Below are 22,765 nucleotides of genomic sequence, written 5' to 3'. Positions count from 1 at the left end.
TAATGTTTTTCGAATGACTAAAATTCAAATATGCAGAACACAAGATTCATTAGTTATAAGAAAACAAAACAAAAAACAAAAACAAAAAAAAGAAACGTGGACGACTTCTTTATCTGTTACAGAAATCGACCTGATGGAACTTTACAAAGTGTATCCTTGTATTTTACAGTAATTTTTAACATTCAAATTAGATTATATTCATACCATCCGTCTAGATTATTAGAGTATAAACCTTGGAGAGACATGTAGTAATTTTGTCAAGTTACCTAGTCCACGTGACTTGATCTAACCTGCCCATCTTGTCACCTCTAGGACTAGTCAACCCGTGAGGTATGTTTGGCAAAATAACCACATTAAGCAAATTACATAAATTTTGGAATACAAAAGATGGAATGAAAACTAAATCAATAAGAACTCGGTTAATAACATAAAAAGTCACAATGCAGTTGATACACCGCTTGTTTTACCAATTTAGATAATAAACTGGCCACAAATCAGCTTCAGTTATAACAAGAAACATTCTGGGAAATAGAAACTCGATTACATAATACACCAATATCATACTAATACGGTTCTGAAATCATTGACCTCTACTGACCGGCTCAAGCGCTTCAACAGTGACCACACTATTCCCTCTTATGACCTGTGAAAACAAGGAAGATGATCTTTTTCAGTCTGTAAATAATAGAAATAATATAATAAAGATTCATATTCTAGTCTTGTTGAAAAGATACTTACCACCATGCCAATATCATTTTTCTCGTCACCATTAACTTCCACAGTGTTGTCAATCACCAGGTTCATGAACTGGTCAAAACCACGAAGTGTTCCAACCACTGTGCGGTTAGCATTCAGCTTGACTGCAATACATACAATGTTAATTAAAAGGTTACTCTTGCATCACACCACATTCTTCATTAACTGGTTGTAACCATAACAAGTCACTATATGGTTTCTAACTAGAAAATCCTACTCATAAATAGAAACAAAGTCCAACTATAATTATCATCATACTTGATATGAATAACAGGCATTAATCCCATTATTCACCATTTAGACATTAATAATATTAACATCTGTTGAAGGTTTTAACAACTCTAAACAGATTATATTATATACATATAAAATTCAGGAAATAAAGTGTATGTTTAAGCTATACCTAACTCAGACCAAAAACCAAATGCTCCACAAACAAAACTAATTGTAACTAGGTACGACAGTGAAGACCAAAAGGGACTTTTTGCCCTAATTTACAAATTTCAATAAATACGACGGGAATGAAACCAATAACACAAAATTAACAATGGAAATTGCGTAAAATAGTCGAGAACTTACTCTGTAGTTGCTTGTCCATGTACCTGTGTTTCAATTGAAGAGAAAACGGTAGAAATTAGGAATTAAGAAAGTAAAAAAAAAAAAAAAAAAAAAAAAAAAAAAACGAGAAAATGATTAATAGGAAACATAAATAGAGTAATAGAGTGTTTACTTCTTGAGATCTGGAGGTTGACCTGATCTGCTCATGGCGAAACCCTAATTTTTTAAAGACAAGCAGAGAAACTGAAGTTGATTATTTTGTGAGGTTTATCGCGCGCAGGCAGAAAGAAACCCTAATGCAAATATCCATCGCTGGGTTTTATATACTCCGCATCAGATTTTTATTTTATTTTATTTTTATCTTTACTTAAAAGAAAACAGAAGCTAAATTAAAATTACAATTAAAAATTAAAATTGATATAAAGATTTAAGGGAGTATTTGGATTTGCTTTTGAAATCTATAGTTTCTATCTATTAATATTAAAATTTTAAAATGATAACATCATAAATAAGATTTTTCCTTCATTAAAATAAATTAAAAATAAAAAGAAAAAAAATCTAATTTAATTTACATTTAAAAGAAATGTAATTTAATCATTTAATTTACATTTAAAAATTAATTTACATTTAAAAAAAAAAAAATCTAATTTAATTTACATCATAAATAAGATTTTTCCTTCAAACTTAAAAGAAAGCAACTTAGGTGACATTATTAATCATTTAATTTACATTTAAAAATTTAATCTTAATCTTTACAATAATTATTAATTATATAGTTTCATTCGTCAAGAATTAATCTTAAAAAACCCTAGACATAAAACACGCGTGCTCTTCCTCTCTACTTTTCACCTTACAATTTTACATTGCCAGCATCATACCTCTACTTTCAATCCAGACGATTGAATCTTCATTCAATCCAAAAAATCATCACCTGCACTTCTGATTGTTTTAAATGCTTCAATAACCAGACGGTTTCTTCATCGTTCCTTCAAAGAAGCCTCAATAACAGGTTAGTATTGGATTAGTCGATTTGCCTTAATTTTTACTTTTTGAAGAAATCTTCCAAATACAGGTTAGTCGATTTGCTGAAAGGTTAGTCGATGTATTTACTCTGGTTTCATGTTATATTGATACTTAGGGTTTTGATTTGTGCTTTAATGGCTGTTAAATGAAAGTTTGGAAAAGATTAAATGGTTTTAGGGTTTTTTAATTGATTTTACTAGAGATATCTTATTCAAGGTATTTACCTAACTTTCAAGGAAGCGCCAGTTTTTAATTCTATATAATTTATGTTATTCACACTATGAGTTCATTTATCTTCTTATTTTACTTTCCGTTCTCTCACGTAAGCCATCTTCAAATTCATCATTATATTTTGAAGTTCAACAAAATTAGGATGATAGTCTGGTAAGTTTAGGGTTTATATAAATGTAGCACACATAAGCACACTAATTTATCATTCGCTGCAGCAAAATATTAAGATTTACTTTGATTAGTTTATTTGGCGTCTTTTCATCTATTTGGAATGTTGATGATTTGGTTCCTTCATATTTGAAAGTTTTACTTTTTGCAGTGTATGTTGCTAATGGATGTTTAAGGTAATGTAAGTAATACTTAGGTAAATAAGTTTATTACTTTTGAAAAAAGTCAATATCTATTGGTTTAAAGTTGGAGCTACACTAAAGAAAAGAGCATGTAACAATTACGATTTAAACTGTTTAATAGTATTATTTGTTATTGGTGGTACTAACAAAGTTAAATACTTAGATAGCAGTAGTTATTAACTGATTTATGCAAATCCCATAAAACATAAGTTTTAATCACTACAAATCCTCCAATTTCGCAATGGCCACGATACTTTTATTTTATTTTATTTTAGCCATGAATTACATTCTAAATAAATTTGGTACGTTTTTGAAGGTTGGTTAATATTTTCATGAAATTTCAAAAGTTGCAATTGTGTTATGTTACCTTCTTTCAGATATGCAATGGATTCAACTCTCATGGTTACAACACAAATGCTACAAAAAATGAACCATGTGGACTGAGAATTCGACTAAATGATTTCTTTCTTTTTGTGGGATGTGTGTAATGAACAAGTTGTGGTTGCACTTTTCTAACAAAGAGTATGATCTTTTCAAAACTACTATAAGGTTAGTTTATATAAATATAGCATACATCACCACACTATTCCATCATTCCATTATTCATTAGATAAAATGACTTAAATGCAAGCACTAATTAGTATATTTATCATAATTATAGTCTGATGAGTAAACTAGGCCTTATTTGGGTTTTGATGTTGACACAACTGCAAGAAATTTACACTATTATTGAAGTCACCATTGAGTTCGACCTCCCCTGACTATAAAAGTATGTTCCTTTTCTTTATCAACCAGTATACATTATCTTTGTTGTGTTTCAGGTATGATACTCAAATAATCACATTAGTCCGAAAAGTATTCAAATTTCTGTTATGTAACCAGGTTTCACCAAGGGGTAAAAAGATGTTACCGCCCTTCGGAAGAGGTATCAAAAAGGACTTTACTAGATGACTTAGAACATAACCAAGTACGTGTTTTCGGATTGCCCGTTTGGCCGTCTTCCGCTCGTGCAGCCCTTAACAAGCTAACCATATATTTTTTCTTTTACTTTATTTTTACTTTTTTACCATGGTAGTTTTGGTTTTCATGGGGTAATTTGAGGATTTTTGTAGGATGGCTTACAAGTAGAGCTAGAACTTGATCGGATATTGCCCGCGATTTTGTTGATGGGAGGTGGAAGGTATGGGCCCCGTTAAGAAAACTGCAAACGCTCTTGCGGAATCTTTATTCGATAAAGAAACATGGAAGCCAATGGGACAAATTGTAGTAATGTGTGGTCGAAACAAAGCTTTAGCTTCTTCACTTCAATCTTTACAATGAAAGATCCCTGTTAAGGTAAGATAAATTACATTTTATTGGAGGTGGCAACTTTGACCCATTTACTCATGGATGAACTGATTCGGGTATATTTTATTTGTAATGGGTCAAACAAGTTGTGAGTATTTGAAAGTGCATTTTTTAATAGGTTAGAGGATTTAAGACACAAATGCAGAAATGGATGGGTGCTTGTGACTGCATAATAACCAAGGTACGATCTTTTCAGTGTATTGATCATCTAACCAGGTCAGTAACTCAAAAATATCATATGGGGAACCTTCATATTCATTTGTTTATAAATCTTGGGGTTAGAAGATTCGAACTTTAGGCGTAATACTTGCACATTATTACATATTTTCTGGAAAAGTTTTCGTCTAAAGGCTTGCATCTTTTTAAGATTTTGGGGTATTGATGTGTGCGAGGTGTACTAGGAAATAGTATTATTTTTACAACGAAATACTATTAAATACGATACAATTTTACACAAGATATTTATTTATTTATAGAATGGATATACCTAAACCTTGCTACAGCACTTATAGGCAGTGTACCTAATCGTACAGTAGTGTAGTTTTTAGTAAGTCCGGTTCGTTCTACAGGGAATCTTTTAAACAAAGCTTAACGCTATATTAGTTTAAAATTTATAAAAATACAAATATATATATATAAGTGATATTATTATAAAAGGGGGTTTTTACCGTTTAATGACCGGTTTGTCGATTTTTAAAACTTTAGTCGCAGTTAAAACCTAATGTAAAATATTAAAAATAAATATAACTTAATTTAAAGCGTAAAGTAAATAACGATAATGAAATTGCGATAAATAAAAGTGCGATAAAATAAAATTGCGATAATTAAAGAGTACGATAATTAAAAGTGCAATTAAATACAATGACAATAAATAAAAGTGCGATAATTAAAAGTGCAATTAAATATGAAATAAAAGAAATTAAATATGAAATAAAGGAATTATGCTTATTTAAACTTCCGTAATCATGATGTTTGACGTGTTGATTTTAGTTTATTCCCATGGGTTAATTGTCCTTTGTCCTTGATTATTTAATATGTCCGTCTGGTTTTTGTCTATAACAGTCCATCAGTCATAAATATAAAGTGCGAGTGTCCTCGTCAAATTATCATTATATCCGAAGTCAAATATTCCAACTAATTGGGGACTTAAACTGTAACAAGGTTCTAATACTTTGTTTATAATTACACCAGGATATCGACTGCGTGTAACCCAAGGTTTGAATACTTTGTTAACAATTATGCCAAGTGTCCTTGTACATAATTTCACCCCTGTTTTAATAATTCCATAGACTATTAATCCATTCCCGTGTCCGGTAAAATGAACGATTATTCGTACATATAAATATCCCGCCCATCGTATCCGATCGAGTGTATGTGGTTATTTATAGGTACGTCCAATTGTAAATCTTCATATTAAATTAACAAACTATCATTTAATTAAATAAATATAAAGCCCATTAATAGCCCATAGTCTAATTTTCATAAGTATCGTTCTTTTGTCCAAACCCCAATTATGGTACAAAGCCCAATTACCCAATCTTAATATTTTTAGCCCAACATCATGATTACTTCGGTATTAAATAAGCATAATAATAACTTAGCTACGAGACATTAAATTAAAAAGGTTGAACATAACTTACAATGATTAAAAATAGCATAGCGTTACACGGACAGAATTTCGACGTACACCCTTACAACATTCGCTAACATACCCTTATTATTAGAAATTAAAATTAAAATTAAAATATAATATATATATATATATATATATATATATATATATATATATATATATATATATATCGTATGATAGAGAGAGAAAAAGATGTGTTATATGATGAGCAAAAACTCGAATTTTATAGGCATGTCAGCTGCTACCTACTGCCATGCGATCGCATGGCTTTTTGCCTTCCAGGCCATGCGATCGCATGGCCCTAGAATTCAGCTCACATGTCTTTGTTTCTTCTGCCGACAGTTTTTATTATATAATATAATATATATATTAATTTTAAGAATTAATTATATATTATATTATATTCATGTGCATAGTTTACTTGTAATTTTTAGTCCGTTGCGTCGAGCGTTGAGAGTTGACTTTGGTCCCGGTTCCGAATTTTCGAACGTCCTTGCGTACAATTTAATATCTTGTATTTTACGTTTTGCATCTTGTACTCTTGTAATTTTGAGACGTTTCTTATCAATAATTGGAATCACTTTGATTGTAATTTGTACTTTTGAGCTTTTTGGTCGTTTGCGTCTTCAATTCGTCGAATCTGTCTTTTGTCTCCACCTTTTATTATTTAAACGAATATCACTTGTAAATAGAACAATTACAACTAAAAGCTTGTCTTTCTTGAGGGATAATGCTATGAAATATATGTTCGTTTTTAGCATTATCAAATATTCCCACACTTGAGCGTTGCTTGTCCTCAAGCAATATAGTCTTGAAATAAAAATAATAGAATCACTTCTTTATTCTTCACACTTTGTATATAAGTGATTTTTATACGGCGGTATGAACAATGGTAGTAACGATGTGGTTTACAGTCCCACATGACTATAAAAATTTAGATCCTTTAAGGAAATTGGATCTTTATGAAAACATTTGATCTTTTAAAAATTTAATCTAGCTTTTACCCTAGATAAGTTTTCCGGAATAACCCTTCACCGGTGTTTGCAAATTATTTTTGTGGGTTTGGTGGGTTTCAGATTTGAAAATTTTAGCTCAAAACTTGTGGTTTTGTGTCACCCACTTGCTAACCGTGTATTAGGAAAGCAACACGTCCAGTATACTTGCTCTGTATATTACCTTTCGGTAAACTACCGTCCGGTTGTAAAAGAAAGCGTTGAACAAGCAACTGTTAAGGCAATGTCCCCTGACATGCTTTTAATTATGGTCTATAACGTGTCGGATGCAATTACTATCCTTGGTAGGAGCAATAGTAAAGCTCGCCCTTATAATTTTCTGGTCTGGCACAAGGTCCTGTCTTTGACCATGTTATGCAACCACCGTTCTTACGGTTGACACCTGATTTGGTTCAGGTGACCTAATGAATTCCAGGTGAATTCCTAGGATTTTACGTTCAATGGTAATGAACGCGTTGAAAAATGGGTTTTCAGAAAACAAATCGGTTTGTAATTTTGATCAAAATATTTTCTCGTTCAAGCTCGAGTTTAGATATCATTGAATTCCATGAGTTTGTAATTCTCAATCTTTAAGGTCAATCTCTAGGATCGAGTAATATCAGGCTTAAAAGCTGATTTTTGATCTTTAAGGAGATTATCCTTTCTGGGGGTCTGATTCATTAGTCTTATCCAGCTAATTTGCACGGCGTCCTCCCCATTTTACAAGACAGATCCTCTCATGATTAGGATAAGTCGGACCACTTGGCGACCCTGTTTGATGCTGAGGTCCGTGGATTTCCTGCTGATTTTAGAGATGACTTTTCTAGGTTTTTCGTCAACCTACAGCTGGTCTGGACGACAACTTCATGACCTGAATCAAGAAGCGCGTGTCTTTTTCGGAAGACTTTATTTTCTTTTAATGATGGAATTGATTCATCGTGTAGATCCATCTTTTCTTTCAAATATATTACAGTAAATCGGGTAAAACTGTTTAGATTAGTCCAAAGCAAGAGTATCTTCAGTTATTTGCACAAAAATATGTGATATATGTTTTAAATAACTTGGTAATTTTTCCCACACTTGGCTTTTATTTTCCTTTTTATTGTCCTCTATTCCATTTTAAATGAATTTTAACATTTTGGTTTGTTTCTCAATTTATGTCCTCTCCGAGGTAACAATAATTTCGGTGTTAACACCTAATTTTATTGTTCATAAATATGTATAAACATGATTTTGAGTTCATTTAATTGAAAATTTTGAAAAATTTTACTAGAATTGGGTAGTCAGTATATAAGACTAGGGCTGTTCTTTATTATCAGAGAGCACTAGATTCTAATACAACTACTGCGTTACTAGTATTTTTACACAAGATAAAATTCCGAAAGAATTTAACCCCTTCCCACACTTAAGATCTTTCAGTGCCCTCATTTGCAAGAAATCAGTAAAAATTTAAATTATTGAGGGTGATTAGCGTAGAAAAATGATTAAATTTTACCAAAGTTTTCAAACATATTGGCGTTTGTATGCTGAATGATAAATGGTGCATATCATTTGTTCATTCCGTCTTGTTACATCACATTTGTTTTGCGTTTTGTCGTCAAAAGTACTAGCTTTTGCTGAACTTAATGCCAGTCTTTGAAAATGCGCTGTTTTACCCTGTTTTGTACAATCGACGATATACATACAATACAAATATAAACATGCATGGTAATTTGAAATGGGACTTAAAATCCCACTTTCAAATCAAATATGAAACATTAGTATAACATAATAAAAATATTAAACATTACAATAAAAGTATCATAATATAATGTGTTTAAACATAAATAAACATAAATAATAAAAATTAAAAATCATATAAATTACCAACCGGAACTAAATCAATCTGGATAGGGGTTCCAGTTCATGTCATCGTCCGGGTTCCATGGTTGGTGATAGGTGTACTGGTATGCCTGGTTAGGGTCGTAGAGTGTATAAGGTGGTCTCATCTCGGGCTGGTGTTGAGGATAGTAAGCGGGTCGGGTCGGGACGTAGTGATCCTGAGGTGACAGTTGGCTCATAATCGGACGCTGATGATAGTCCCATTTATCATGCTGTCGTTGCCTGGAATGCTCGTAATCATTCCTGGCTTGCCACTGCTCCATCCGACGAAATCTCTCCGCGTTTGTCATGTCTACCTCATCTACACGCTGGTAGACATCAGTCATAGCCTCCCAAATGACATCCCTAATGTCATCCGCTTCCTCCATCTCCTCGTCTGATCCTCTTTCTACCTGCGGATGACTACCTACATAGGGTATTGCCTGGTTGCGTCTACTCTTCAATACCTTATCTACACCTAAATACTCTTCAATGAGAGTAACAAAAATACCTCCTCCAATTATCCCCTCTTCCTGTATTCCTTCAACCATCTTAGATAAATAAAAACCAACACAGTAGGGGATATTAACAAAGCCTCTTGGGTCTCGAATACACTTTAGGTAAAATAAATCATGTAAGGTCAAATTTTCCTTGTTGTGACCTCTCTGTGTAATCGAGTTAGCCAAAAATCTATGAATTATACGAAGCTCGGCTCTGTTAATATGTAAGTTGGTATGTGTTCCTCCCCGCCCAAAAACATTATAGTCTGACATACGCCTCCAGACGGCGTTTGCATCAAAATTCCTATCTACCCTTTCACCACGATAAATCAAATTCATACAATCGGGTAGTAGTAATTCAGCGGGCGTATATATCTGCAAAGCCCTGGCCATGTCTAGCATGGACATCCTGTACATCCTACCGCCAAGTATAAACCTAAGAAAACTTCTATCATCTAATCTATCTACATCTACATTTAACGCTATAGTACTCATCATCTTAACACACCATTCCTTATATACAGGTCTACGAATGGTGAATAAGCGTTCCCAATCAGTAAAAGAAGAACTGCCATACCTTTGTATCAAATGCTCCCTAACACGGTCAGTAAGTTGGACCCTTTCCAAAGGACCCCAATCAATTACCCTAAGCACCTCTACATCTTTCGTTATTAATTTGAATTTATTACTTTGATATGCCGGGTAATCTCTCCATCGTCTATCGAATCTCAGATTAGGATGCAACGTGTGTTCAGGAATCGTTGGGTATTCTACAGGCGGATGCATCAGAAATACTATGAATTCATTAACAAACTGTAGCGGATCATAATAAGGTACATGTTGATCAGGCTGATGTTGTTCCTGTTGTTGTTCTGGTTCGGGTTCATATTGCATTTCTGGTTCCGGTTCTGGTGCTGGAGCAGGTCGTCTAGATGATGATGATGATGATGAACCTCCAGTATCGGCTCTCTGCAAAACACATTAAACACAAAATTTGTGCATCCAAATATGCATTAGTGTTAGCAAAATAACAACTTAAAACAATCACAATAACATGTTAAATCAAAATTAAACTTATACACATTTTCACATTTCTTTACAATTCTACACTTTTTCAAATAAGCACATATGAAAATGTAGACAAAGTTCATAAGCATTTAACTCAAATAACATGTCAAAATAGTCATTACTAACAATTAAACAAGTCTCAAATGGCAATTATATCAAATTAATCAAGTTCATGAATTTTGCAAATAAAAAGTCCACTTTAATCTTCAAAAATCATGTTTATGATCAATGTTTAGATCATTTAGCTACCTAAACATGTTACACTACTCAATTTAGCAATAATTCATGACAAAAATCGGTCATAACCTGTTTATATCAAAAAGCCCCAAATTGCTCAAGAACACAAACCCTAGATTTCTAAAAATTTTGAAGTTTTTGGCTTCAAATCATAAAATACTAACAATTTAATACTAATTACACTAGAAATTAACAAAATTGTATTAGGTAAAATATTGGTAATTATCACAAAAACTAGAAAATTTATGAGTTTAGGGGTGTAATTTTTACCTTCTTTGAAAAGCTTCTGAACAATTTCATTATTAGAGCGAAAAATTTGACGAATTACGGTGAATTTTGACGAATTTTAGAGGTGATTTGGGAGTATTTTCGTGTATATGTGTGTGTTTTGTGGTGTGAAGAACAGCTCGCTGGTTCACTTGTATCTGGCCTGTTTTCTAGGGCCATGCGATCGCATGGCTGCAAAGGCCAAACTCCATGCGATCGCATGGAGTCCGGGTACAGTGAATTTTTGATTTTTTTTTTATATATAAAAACCTTAAAACTTATAAAACATATAATTAATAAAATTTTAAAAATTTGTTTCTTTTTAGGATGAGGGCGTTTCGGATCGATGTCCTAGTCCGTCCCTCGACAAAATTTTAAAATTTGTCAATTCAAAGCGCGGTTTTAAAAGTAAAGATTTTTGGGGTTTTTAAATGTTTTTGGCATACTTTAGTTCAATAAGATTAAAAATAATGATAATAAAAGTTTCGTCCCTCCCTTGGGTAGAGCAATTTCGGTTCAATTACCTAGTCTTCAACTCACGACGAATTTTTAGAAATCAATTTTTAACTTAGCGAAATAAAGTAAATTTTTGTTTTTAAATTCACACCAAAATTAAATTTAAAATGCATAAAATTAAAAATTCATATTAAAAATTCACACCAAACTTAAATTATATTTTTGTTTTTATACATATAAACTTATATTAAAAATATTAATTTTTTAAATATTTACAATTTTAAATATATTAATTTAAAAAGTTTACAATATTATTTTAATATTAATTTTAAAAACAAAGTAAAAATAAAATTAAAAATCTTTTTGGTCTTTTATCCCACTTTAATCAGTCAAATATTATCAAAAATATACGCCCCTCTTTTCGGTAAAGTAATTTAAGCTATATTACCTAGTTTTACTCCTGACGAATTTTTGAAATATTTTGGGTTGATTGATTAAAGATATTTATACCTTAATAATAAACGGTAAATTTCGCAGTGATGTAATAAATTTTTGTATGATATCAATAATTTCGGTCGTAAGACCTAATTTTATCGAATACCAATTTAATACTTTATAGCGAACGATTTAGCGTTTATTATCAAAAGGTTAAAAATAAAAATAAAAATGAAAACTGTACATACTTACCTGTGAAATAGATTTCTTAGTGATATGCTCTATCCCACTCATAAGATAGTCGGACTAATTGGTTTTCCATAGCTACATAGGCGTAACCTCGAGCATTCAACGTTTTTTCTTCTAAACATATGAACGGTCCGTCTCTGCATAAAGTAACAAATTCGGTATTGGAATATGTCTGATTCGTCGAGCATTTTCCTTCGTGTGACAATTTTCCGCATTTGTGACATCTTTCAAGGTGTCGAGCTCTCCTTTTCGCTGCGGATTTTGATTTTCCTTTACCAAACTGTAACTTATTATTTTCGTTTCTGGATTCTTTTCTTACTCCTTCCAATTTACCTCTGATTAATGATACTATTTCACTTGGAAGGGTGTCATTATTACGTTTAGTGATCAAAGCGTGTAGCATTAGAACATGGTTTAGTTCACAGGAAGTCTTCATCTATTAAAACCTAAAAAAAATAAAAATTCAGAATGGGGGGAGAAGACTAGTTCTTTAGGGTCTGCTAGGGAAAGACCATTCGGATTCCATTCTCGAGAGCTACACGAAAACAGAAAATCTAACTCTAACAGAAATACATATTACCCTAAAAAGATTCGAACCTCCCTACACTTAGTTAGCTGTGGTGTTGAAATTGTGATTAACTTCGTTGTCAACTTCCATTGGACTATCTATGTAATGTTTAACTCTGTGACCATTAACCTTAAATTCAATCCCATTTGAATTTATGAATTCTACTGTTCGGTACGGGAAAACTCTTTTGACTATAAATGGTCCAGAGCATCTTGATTTCAATTTTTCAGGAAATAGCTTGAATCGTGAATTGAAAAGAAGAACTCTGTCTCCTTCTTTAAATTCTTTTAAACTTCTGATTCTTTTATCATGCCATTTCTTCGTTCTTTCTTTATAGATTAAGGAATTTTCGTATGCTTCATGTCTTAATTCTTCTAATTCGTTTAATTGACTTAACCGTAGACGTCCAGCTTCATGTAAATCAAGATTATATGTCTTTAAAGCCCAAAATGCTTTGTGTTCAATTTCTCCTGGAAGATGACATGCTTTTCCGTAAACGAGTTTAAAAGGTGTGGTTCCAATTGGAGTTTTGTAGGCTGTTCTAAAAGCCCAGAGTGCATCCTCCAATTTAATGGACCATTCCATCGGATTTGATCCTACGGTTTTCTCTAGAATACGTTTTAGAGCTCGGTTGGTATTTTCAACTTGTCCACTTGTTTGTGGATGATAAGCAGTGGAGATTTTATGAGTTACTCCATATCTTTTAAGAACTTTCTCAAGTTGATTATTACAGAAATGAGTTCCCCGATCACTTATTAAAGCTTTCGGTGTTCCGAACCTTGCAAAAAGACGTTTTAAAAAATTGACTACAACTCGTGCATCGTTAGTCGGGAGAGCTTGTGCGTCCGCCCATTTAGATACATAATCAATGGCAACGAAAATGTAGAGATTATTATGAGATTTTGAAAATGGACCCATAAAGTCAATACTCCAAATATCAAATACTTCACATACTTGAATGACATTTTGTGGCATTTCATCACGTTGACTTATTTTTTCGGCCATTTGACAAGCATCACAGGATTTGCAAAGAAGGTGTGCGTCTTTGAAAATTGTAGGCCAATAGAATCCAGCATCGTAAACTTTTCTTGCTGTGAGTTGTGGCCCATAATGCCCTCCTGTTGGTCCTGTGTGACAATGGTTTAAGATTTGACTAGCTTCATCTCCGAATACACATCGGCGTATTATTCCATCGGGACAACTTTTAAACAGATGTGGATCTTTCCAGAAATAGTGTTTTATATCACTAAAGAATTTCTTTCGTTTTTGGTACGATAATTCTTTTTCAAGGAATCCACATACTAAGTAGTTTACATAGTCTGCAAACCATGGAATTTCATTATAATCTATCTTCAATAGATATTCATCAGGAAAGTTGTCTTGTATGGCCGATTCATTTAGAGCTTCTAATTCGGGATTTTCAAGACGAGAAAGATGATCAGCGGCGAGATTTTCTGCTCCCTTTTTGTCTCGGATTTCAATATCGAACTCTTGTAAGAGTAAGATCCAACGGATTAATCTTGGTTTGGCATCCTGTTTCGAAAATAGGTATCTAAGAGCAGAATGGTCAGTATAGACCACCACTTTAGCTAGAACGAGATATGATCGAAATTTGTCAAAAGCAAAGACAATAGCAAGGAGTTCTTTTTCAGTAGTTGTGTAATTCGTTTGTGCTCCTTGTAACGTCTTACTAGCATAATAAATAGGTTGAAATCGTTTTTCAATCCTTTGTCCTAAAACGGCTCCCATTGCAAAATCACTTGCATCGCACATAAGTTCGAATGGTAAATTCCAATTTGGAGTTATCATGATCGGCGCATTAGTGAGTTTTTCTTTAAGTATATTAAAAGATTTGATGCATTCATCCGAAAAGATGAATGGAGCATCCTTTTCTAGGAGTTTATTCATAGGAGTGGCAATTTTAGAAAAATCTTTTATGAAACGTCGGTAAAAACCGGCATGCCCTAGAAAACTCCTAACTCCTCTAACATTGGTGGGATGTAGAAGTTTAGCAATTACATCTACTTTAGCTCTATCCACTTCAATTGCTTCCTTTGAAAATTTATGACCAAGAACGATGCCTTCTTTAACCATGAAATGGCATTTCTCCCAATTAAGAACTAGATTTGATTGTTCGCATCTAATAAGCATTCGTTCAAGATTAACTAGACATGTTTCAAAAGTATCACCGAAGACTGAAAAATCATCCATGAAAACTTCTATGCATTCTTCTATCATGTCGTGAAAAATCGCCATCATGCACCTTTGAAAGGTTGCAGGGGCGTTGCAAAGTCCAAATGGCATGTGTTTGTAAGCAAAAGTACCATAAGGGCACGTGAACGTGGTTTTTTCTTGGTCCTCGGGTGCTATTGGAATTTGAAAATATCCAGAAAAACCATCAAGAAAACAATAGTAACTATTTCCGGCTAATCTTTCCAACATTTGATCAATGAAAGGTAAGGGAAAGTGATCTTTTCTGGTGGTGTCATTTAATTTTCTATAATCAATATAAACACGCCATCCTGTTATAGTCCTAGTAGGAATAAGCTCATTTTTCTCATTTGTGATGACAGTCATGCCACCCTTCTTAGGTACGCATTGAACTGGGCTTACCCATGGACTATCAGAAATTGGATATATTAAACCTGCATCCAGCAGTTTAATAATTTCTTTCTTAACAACATCTTGCATATTAGGATTTAGTCTTCGTTGGCGTTGCACATACGTTTTATGACCTTCTTCCATAATGATTTTATGTGTGCAATACGAAGGACTTATTCCTTTAATATCATGAATCTTTCATGCAATAGCTTGTTTATGAGCTTTTAACACAGAAATGAGTTGAGATTTTTCATTTTCAGTAAGAGAAGACGATATTATTACAGGTAATTCAGATTCACCATGTAAATAAGCATATTCCAAATGGTTTGGAAGTGGCTTTAACTCTAATGTCGGTGGTTCTTCTATCGATGATTTATATCGATATCTGTCTTCTTCTTTTAGCATTTGAATTTCTTCTGTTGTTGGTTCATATCCATTAGCCATAAGTGTAGCTAACATTTCAGTTTCATCAATTGGTTCAGTTCCTTCTCCTAAAGAACATTCTCCCGTTCCTTGTAATTCTGGAAATTCTTCTAACAATTCTGCATGTGATTCTATAGTTTGAATATAATAACATGTATCGTCTGCAGATTGCGGTTGTTGCATAGCTCTATCTACAGAAAAAGTAACACTCTCGTCCTCTATACTTAGGGTCAGTTTCTTACCAAACACGTCTATGATTGCTTTAGCCGTGTTTAAGAATGGTCTTCCTAATATGAGAGGAACTTGAGAATCTTCTTCCATGTTCAGAATAACAAAATCTACTGGAAATACTAAAGTACCAACTTTAACTAGCATGTTCTCCATTATCCCTCTAGGATATTTTACTGATCTATCGGCTAGTTGTATACTTATTCGTGTTGGTTTCAATTCTCCAAGGCCTAGTTTAGCGTATAGTGAATACGACATTAAATTTATACTAGCACCTAAGTCTGTCAATGTTTCTATTGAACTAAGACTACCCAGAAAACATGGAATTGTGAAACTTCTTGGATCAGATAATTTTTCTGGTATCTTATTCAACAGCACTGCTGAACAATTAGCATTCATAGTAACAGCCGAGAGTTCTTTCATTTTCTTTCTATTTGTGATTAGATCTTTCAAGAATTTGGCATATCTAGGCATTCCTGAAATCACATCAATGAAAGGAAGATTTACATTTATCTGTTTAAACATATCCAAAAATTTAGATTGCTCGGCTTCAAGTCTCTCTTTTCTCATTTTACTCGGGTAAGGAAGTGGTGGTTGGTATGGTTTAACATAAGGTTTTGCCTTAACTGTGTTATCTTCATTAACCTTTTCAACTACCGGTTCTTTTTTCTTATCTTGATCAGGTTGTGGTTCTTGTGGAGTAGGAATAGCTTCATCAGAAATTACAGATATTTCAGGTGGTTTAAGTGTAATACCACTTCTCGTGATAATGGCTTTAGCTGTTTCATTCCGGGGGTTAGCATTTGTATCACTAGGTAGACTTCCCGGTTTTCTTTCACCTATTAACCTTGCTAGGTTGCTCACTTCTTGTTCCAGATTTTGAATAGAAGCTTGTTGATTTTTAAATGCTTGAGCATTTTGTTCATTCGTTTGTTTCTGAGATGTGAAAAACTGTGTTTGAGATTCAACTAGCTTTGACATCATGTCTTCTAAATTTTGCTTTTTATCATCGGTTTGTGGTGGTTTATTTTGAAAATTAGGTCTTTGCTGGTTGTAAGTATTATTGGATACTTGTTGATTGCTAGGACCTTGTTGGTTGTTGTATGAAACATTTCGGTTATAGTTCTGGTTTTAATTGTAGATTGGTCTTGACGGTTGATAATTATTTTGATAATTATTTTCAGGCCTTTGGTTTATGTATGAAACATTCTCTCTTTGTTCCATTGTTAGTTCAATACTGAGACAATCTTTTGTCAAATGTGGTCCTCCACACTGCTCACAACTAATTCGTATTGAGTGTATATCTTTAGTCATCTTTTTCATTCGTCTCTCGACAGCATCTATCTTTGCGGAAATGGAATCTAAGTCATGGCTAGAATCGGCTCTAGCTGCTTTAGATGATCTAACGATATCTTTTTCTTGGTGCCACTCATGTGAGTGGGAAGCAGTGTTATCAATAATTTTATAAGCATCAGTTGTTGTTTTCTTCATAATGGAACCACCAGCTGCTATATCTATGTCTTTTTTTGTAGTGATGTCGCATCCTTGGTAGAATATTTGTACTATTTGACAGGTGTCTAAACCATGTTGCGAACATCCTCTTAATAACTTTCCAAATCTTGTCCATGCCTCATATAGAGTTTCATTTGGCTTCTGTGTGAACGTAACAATTTCTCCTTGAAGTCTTACGGCTTTAGATGCTGGAAAGAATTGTTTAAGAAATTTTTCAACTAGAACGTCCCATGTATCAATCGCTCCTTCAGGTAACGATTCTAACCAATCTTTGGCTTCTCCCTTTAAAGTCCAGGGAAATAACATGAGATATATCTGTTCAACCTCCACTTCTCTTATTTTAAATAGTGTGCAGATTCTATTAAAGATATGAAGATGTTCATTTGGATCTTCCTTCGGTGCACCACTAAATTGGCATTGATTAGTTACCATGTGTAGAATTTGTCCTTTGATTTCATAATCTGGCGCATTAATGTCAGGTTGAGTAATTGCGTGACCTTGACCAGTGCGTTTAGCTCTCATTCGGTCTTCCATACTTAGAGGTTCCAGATTCTCCATAATTGAATTTGTTGAATCTGAATCACTATAGGATTCTGATTTAATGGTTCGTTCCTCAACAATCTCTGTTTGAATAGTTGGTGGTTCCGGAGGAAAGATTACTGGTTCAGGATCTATGAATTGTCCCTGAATATTCTCAGAATTCTCAATTGTGAGGTCGGGTTCAAAAAATGGATTATCGGAAATTTGAATTGGAGTACTTGGTTGATTGGATGACGATTCTAAAGAAAAATCAACGGCGACAATATTTGCTAGATGTCTTGATCGAGTTACAGGTGGTGAACGTACAAAAGGTGGTGAACGTTTTGCTCGGTGCATTCACTGAATATCCTATTAGTTTTTAAAAAGGAAGAAAAATTATATAAGTTATCAAATTAATAGACTTTTCTGATTTTGCCCACGTTTCGAATAGCCAAAAGATGCAGCAGAGGGGCAGGATTCGTTTGGTCTCAATATAATTAAGTACTGTTTGGCTCCAATGACCCGGTCCACGTACAAATCCAACTATTACTACGAACCAGAAAATTTTGATGTCTATCAATTTAACCACTTAAAAATAATTTTTCGTAATTTAAAGAAATTTTAGAGAAGAAATAGAAAAAAAATCTAAGTCCTAAAACTAGAATGTCGAGAAATAAGAAAGAAAAAGAGCGCGTCGAAAAAGGTCGAAAAATAAAAGATCGAAAAATAATAGGCGTCGAAAAATAAAAATAAAAATAAGAAAGTAGCGCGTCGTAACTTAAAAGGCACTAAAATTTAAGAATTAAAAGTTGCGTCTAAAAATATTAAAGCTTAAAAAGAATACTATATCCCAAATGGCAATGACTTAAAAAGGGTACTAAAATCTTAAAAATGCGTCGCAAAATTCTAAAACACCTAAATCTTAGTCTAAAGAAAAAGCACATAAGGGATTTTACGGCAAAGCCTAAAAATCTAGAAATAAAAATAACTATGGCAAAAACTATATCTTAAAACTAAAAACTAGCGAAAAATACAAATATTACGCTAAAACAATTAAAAGGGTACAAAATATAAAAATAAACTTAAAGTTGTAAAAAGTACAATTTTTATAAAAATATTATTTTTATATTATTTATTTTATAAAACTATTATTTTTATAATTTAATTAAACTAATTAAACTAAATATATAAATTAATAATAAAAACTAAACTAATAATTAAAAACTAAAAACCTAATTAGGGTTTAAATAATAATAATAATAATAATAAACTCCGTAATTAATGCTGTTTTAGGGCAACAGTTGGCGTGTCAGACAGCTTCATGCGATCGCATGAAGTTTTGCCTTCGGGCTCATGCGATCGCATGAGCTAGAGTTTCAGGCCAGGTTACGAGCTGCTACAGTACTGGGTCGTTTGATTTCTTTTAATTTTTTTTTTCTGTTTTAAATATATAGAATATTTATATAAAACTTATATATTTTTTTAAAAAAAATAAAAATAAAGAAACTTTATAAAACTTATATATTTAACAAACTTTTAAAAATATTTTTAATTTTCTTTTTATATTTTAGGTTTTTAAAATTTAAAACGTATATTTTCTTACAAAAGCGTATTTTTATAAAAGTAAACTAAAAATTAATAAAAATCCTTTTTTCTATAGCGTTGCGCTTCCGGCGTTTAAGCAGAATTTCCCCGGCAGCGGCGCAAAAAATACTTGATGTGTGCGAGGTGTATTAGGAAATAGTATTATTTTTACAATGAAATACTATTAAATACGATACAATTTTATACAAGATATTTATTTATTTATAGAATGGATATACCTAAACCTTGCTACAACACTTATAGGCAGTGTACCTAATCGTACAGTAGTGTAGTTTTTAGTAAGTCCGGTTCGTTCCACAGGGAATCTTTTAAACAAAGCTTAACGCTATATTAGTTTAAAATTTATAAAAATACAAATATATATATAAGTGATATTATTATTATAAAAGGGGGTTTTTACCGTTTAATGACCGGTTTGTCGATTTTTAAAACTTTAGTCGCAGTTAAAACCTAATGTAAAATATTAAAAATAAATATAACTTAATTTAAAGCGTAAAGTAAATAACGATAATGAAATTGCGATAAATAAAAGTGCGATAAAATAAAATTGCGATAATTAAAGAGTACGATAATTAAAAGTGCAATTAAATACAATGACAATAAATAAAAGTGCGATAATTAAAAGTGCAATTAAATATGAAATAAAAGAAATTAAATATGAAATAAAGGAATTATGCTTATTTAAACTTCCGTAATCATGATGTTTGACGTGTTGATTTTAGTTTATTCCCATGGGTTAATTGTCCTTTGTCCTTGATTATTTAATATGTCCGTCTGGTTTTTGTCCATAACAGTCCATCAGTCATAAATATAAAGTGCGAGTGTCCTCGTCAAATTATCATTATATCCGAAGTCAAATATTCCAACTAATTGGGGACTTAAATTGTAACAAGGTTTTAATACTTTGTTTAATAATTACACCAGGATATCGACTGCGTGTAACCCAAGGTTTTAATACTTTGTTAACAATTATGCCAAGTGTCCTTGTACATAATTCCACCCCTGTTTTAATAATTCCATAAACTATTAATCCATTCCCGTGTCCGGTTAAATGAACGATTATTCGTACATATAAATATCCCGCCCATCGTATCCGATCGAGTGTATGTGGTTATTTATAGGTACGTCCAATTGTAAATCTTTATATTAAATTAACAAACTATCATTTAATTAAACAAATATAAAGCCCATTAATAGCCCATAGTCTAATTTTCACAAGTGTCGTTCTTTTGTCCAAACCCCAATTATGGTACAAAGCCCAATTACCCAATCTTAATATTTTTAGCCCAACATCATGATTAATTCGGTATTAAATAAGCATAATAATAACTTGGCTACGAGACATTAAATTAAAAAGGTTGAACATAACTTACAATGATTAAAAATAGCATAGCGTTACACGGACAGAATTTCGACTTACACCCTTACAACATTCACTAACATACCCTTATTATTAGAAATTAAAATTAAAATTAAAATTAAAATTAAAATATAATATATATATATATATATATATATATATATATATATATATCGTATGATAGAGAGAAAGAAAAAGATGTGTTATATGATGAGCAAAAACTCGAATTTTATAGGCATGTCAGCTGCTACCTACTGCCATGCGATCGCATGGCTTTTTGCCTTCCAGGCCATGCGATCGCATGGCCCTGGAATTCAGCTCACATGTCTTTGTTTCTTCTGCCGACGGTTTTTATTATATAATATAATATATATATTAATTTTAAGAATTAATTATATATTATATTATATTCATGTGCATAGTTTACTTGTAATTTTTAGTCCGTTGCGTCGAGCGTTGAGAGTTGACTTTGGTCCCGGTTCCGGATTTTCGAACGTCCTTGCGTACAATTTAATATCTTGTATTTTACGTTTCGCATCTTGTACTCTTGTAATTTTGAGACGTTTCTTATCAATAATTGGAACCACTTTGATTGTAATTTGTACTTTTGAGCTTTTTGGTCGTTTGCGTCTTCAATTCGTCGAATCTGTCTTTTGTCTTCACCTTTTATTATTTAAACGAATATCACTTGTAAATAGAACAATTGCAACTAAAAGCTTGTCTTTCTTGAGGGATAATGCTATGAAATATATGTTCGTTTTTAGCATTATTAGGTATTAACTTATTATGTCGGATTTTGTAGGCTGGTCCTGGCACAATTGATGAGGCGTTGATAAGAGGTCTACCGATTATCCTTAATGAGTATATACCATGACAAATATGTAAAGTCTACTTATACGTGCTTTACTTCGTATTATATACGTATTTTCAAGAATGTGTGGTTTTTGACATATAAGATTAGTATTAGTATCAACATTAAAATGTACAGTTGATGAAATTATTATTATTATTATTATTATTATTATTATTATTATTATTATTATATCATTTTTTCTTTAATTATTAGCGTGTTACATATGATTAGCTAAACATGTTTTTACAATGAGCCAACTTTTTTTTTAATAAAACGATTTTATGAAGTTGTGTGCATCAGAAAAGCACTTTGAGTTTTGACCTGTTCGTACCTTTCCCTTTTAGCAAACTTAACTGATACGACGCGTATGATTTTTTTGAGAAAAACACTACCCAAATCAGTTTCTTTCATAAGTCACCTCATTAAAGTCAATAGGAACTATGTTAGCATTAAGACATTGCTTAATTATTACCTATTGTGTTATATTTTGGATCAACAGGGCAAGGGAAATGTGCTATACGTGGTGAGCAATGGTGCGAGAGTGTTTACTCGAAGCCCAAAGGAGACAACTTGAATAGTGGTTCGATGGTTCACCACCAACTCAGATGAACTCAAGAAATGGGTCAAGTTTGCCACTACATAGTTTGTTTGGGTCAGATTGTTCATGCCGATGCACACTATCATTGTCATAGTTCAAAGTTAGTTAATCTTTTCAATTATATTATATTGTAGAATATGTATTTTTTTTGAACAGGTTGAATGATTGAAAAATAAAATGATACGTCAAGTTTAGATGACAAAATATTAAGCAAAAAATATTTTGGCATTGTAAAGGCGAGGATTTCTACAAATAATAATAATATGGATTCAAATATGGATTCTTTTTACGAAATTAATTACATTACATATGTATGTGCGAAAATAGGTCTCTATATATTTGTAAAAACAATGACAAGTTTTTTAGTCAAACGGGTCATTAAAATAAATGACTTTAGCATTTACATTCACTTAATAACTAAAACATGTCATTAAATTGTTTCGTTTAAACAAACCCGTGATTTCACGGGTTATTTCACTAGTTAATTATACGCTTTAGATAATCATAATCAAATAATCAGCTATAACAAAACGGGT

The 22,765-nt window shown here is 32.3% G+C and overlaps 1 protein-coding gene and 1 long non-coding RNA gene across 4 annotated transcripts; one reads left to right on the top strand and one right to left on the bottom strand.

The window, feature by feature from the left end:
• Positions 1-390: 390 nt before the first annotated feature.
• LOC139843527 (probable small nuclear ribonucleoprotein G) lies at positions 391-1,618 on the bottom strand. The gene is made up of 4 exons (XM_071833630.1): positions 1,487-1,618; positions 1,336-1,358; positions 739-860; positions 391-643 (listed from the first exon to the last, which is right to left on the bottom strand). The coding sequence occupies exons 1-4, from the start codon at positions 1,519-1,521 to the stop codon at positions 581-583; spliced, it is 243 nt and encodes an 80-aa protein (XP_071689731.1). The 5' UTR covers positions 1,522-1,618; the 3' UTR covers positions 391-580.
• A 553-nt stretch (positions 1,619-2,171) lies between these two features.
• On the top strand, positions 2,172-22,465 carry LOC139843670 (uncharacterized). Of its 3 annotated transcripts, XR_011757670.1 has the most exons (8): positions 2,172-2,323; positions 3,296-3,467; positions 3,580-3,687; positions 3,801-3,885; positions 4,031-4,253; positions 4,384-4,446; positions 21,581-21,617; positions 22,131-22,465. It is a non-coding gene; the product is annotated as an uncharacterized lncRNA (long non-coding RNA). The 3 variants fall into 3 exon arrangements; XR_011757669.1 differs by having other exon boundaries at positions 3,801-4,253; XR_011757671.1 differs by lacking the exon at positions 3,580-3,687 and having other exon boundaries at positions 3,740-4,253.
• Positions 22,466-22,765: the final 300 nt, after the last annotated feature.

This window comes from Rutidosis leptorrhynchoides, chromosome 4, assembly GCF_046630445.1.
Source record: "Rutidosis leptorrhynchoides isolate AG116_Rl617_1_P2 chromosome 4, CSIRO_AGI_Rlap_v1, whole genome shotgun sequence".
Taxonomy (NCBI): domain Eukaryota; kingdom Viridiplantae; phylum Streptophyta; class Magnoliopsida; order Asterales; family Asteraceae; genus Rutidosis; species Rutidosis leptorrhynchoides.
This window is presented reverse-complemented; position numbering and strand designations above follow the sequence as displayed.

Bases quoted from the DNA above. Each gene is read 5' to 3' on its own strand.
- LOC139843527 (XM_071833630.1), bottom strand. From the start codon at position 1,521: ATGAGCAGATCAGGTCAACCTCCAGATCTCAAGAA. The intron at 1,359-1,486 runs GTAAACACTCTA...ATTGAAACACAG, and splicing joins CAACCTCCAGATCTCAAGAA to GTACATGGACAAGCAACTAC. The intron at 644-738 runs GTAAGTATCTTT...TTGTTTTCACAG, and splicing joins AAAATGATATTGGCATGGTG to GTCATAAGAGGGAATAGTGT.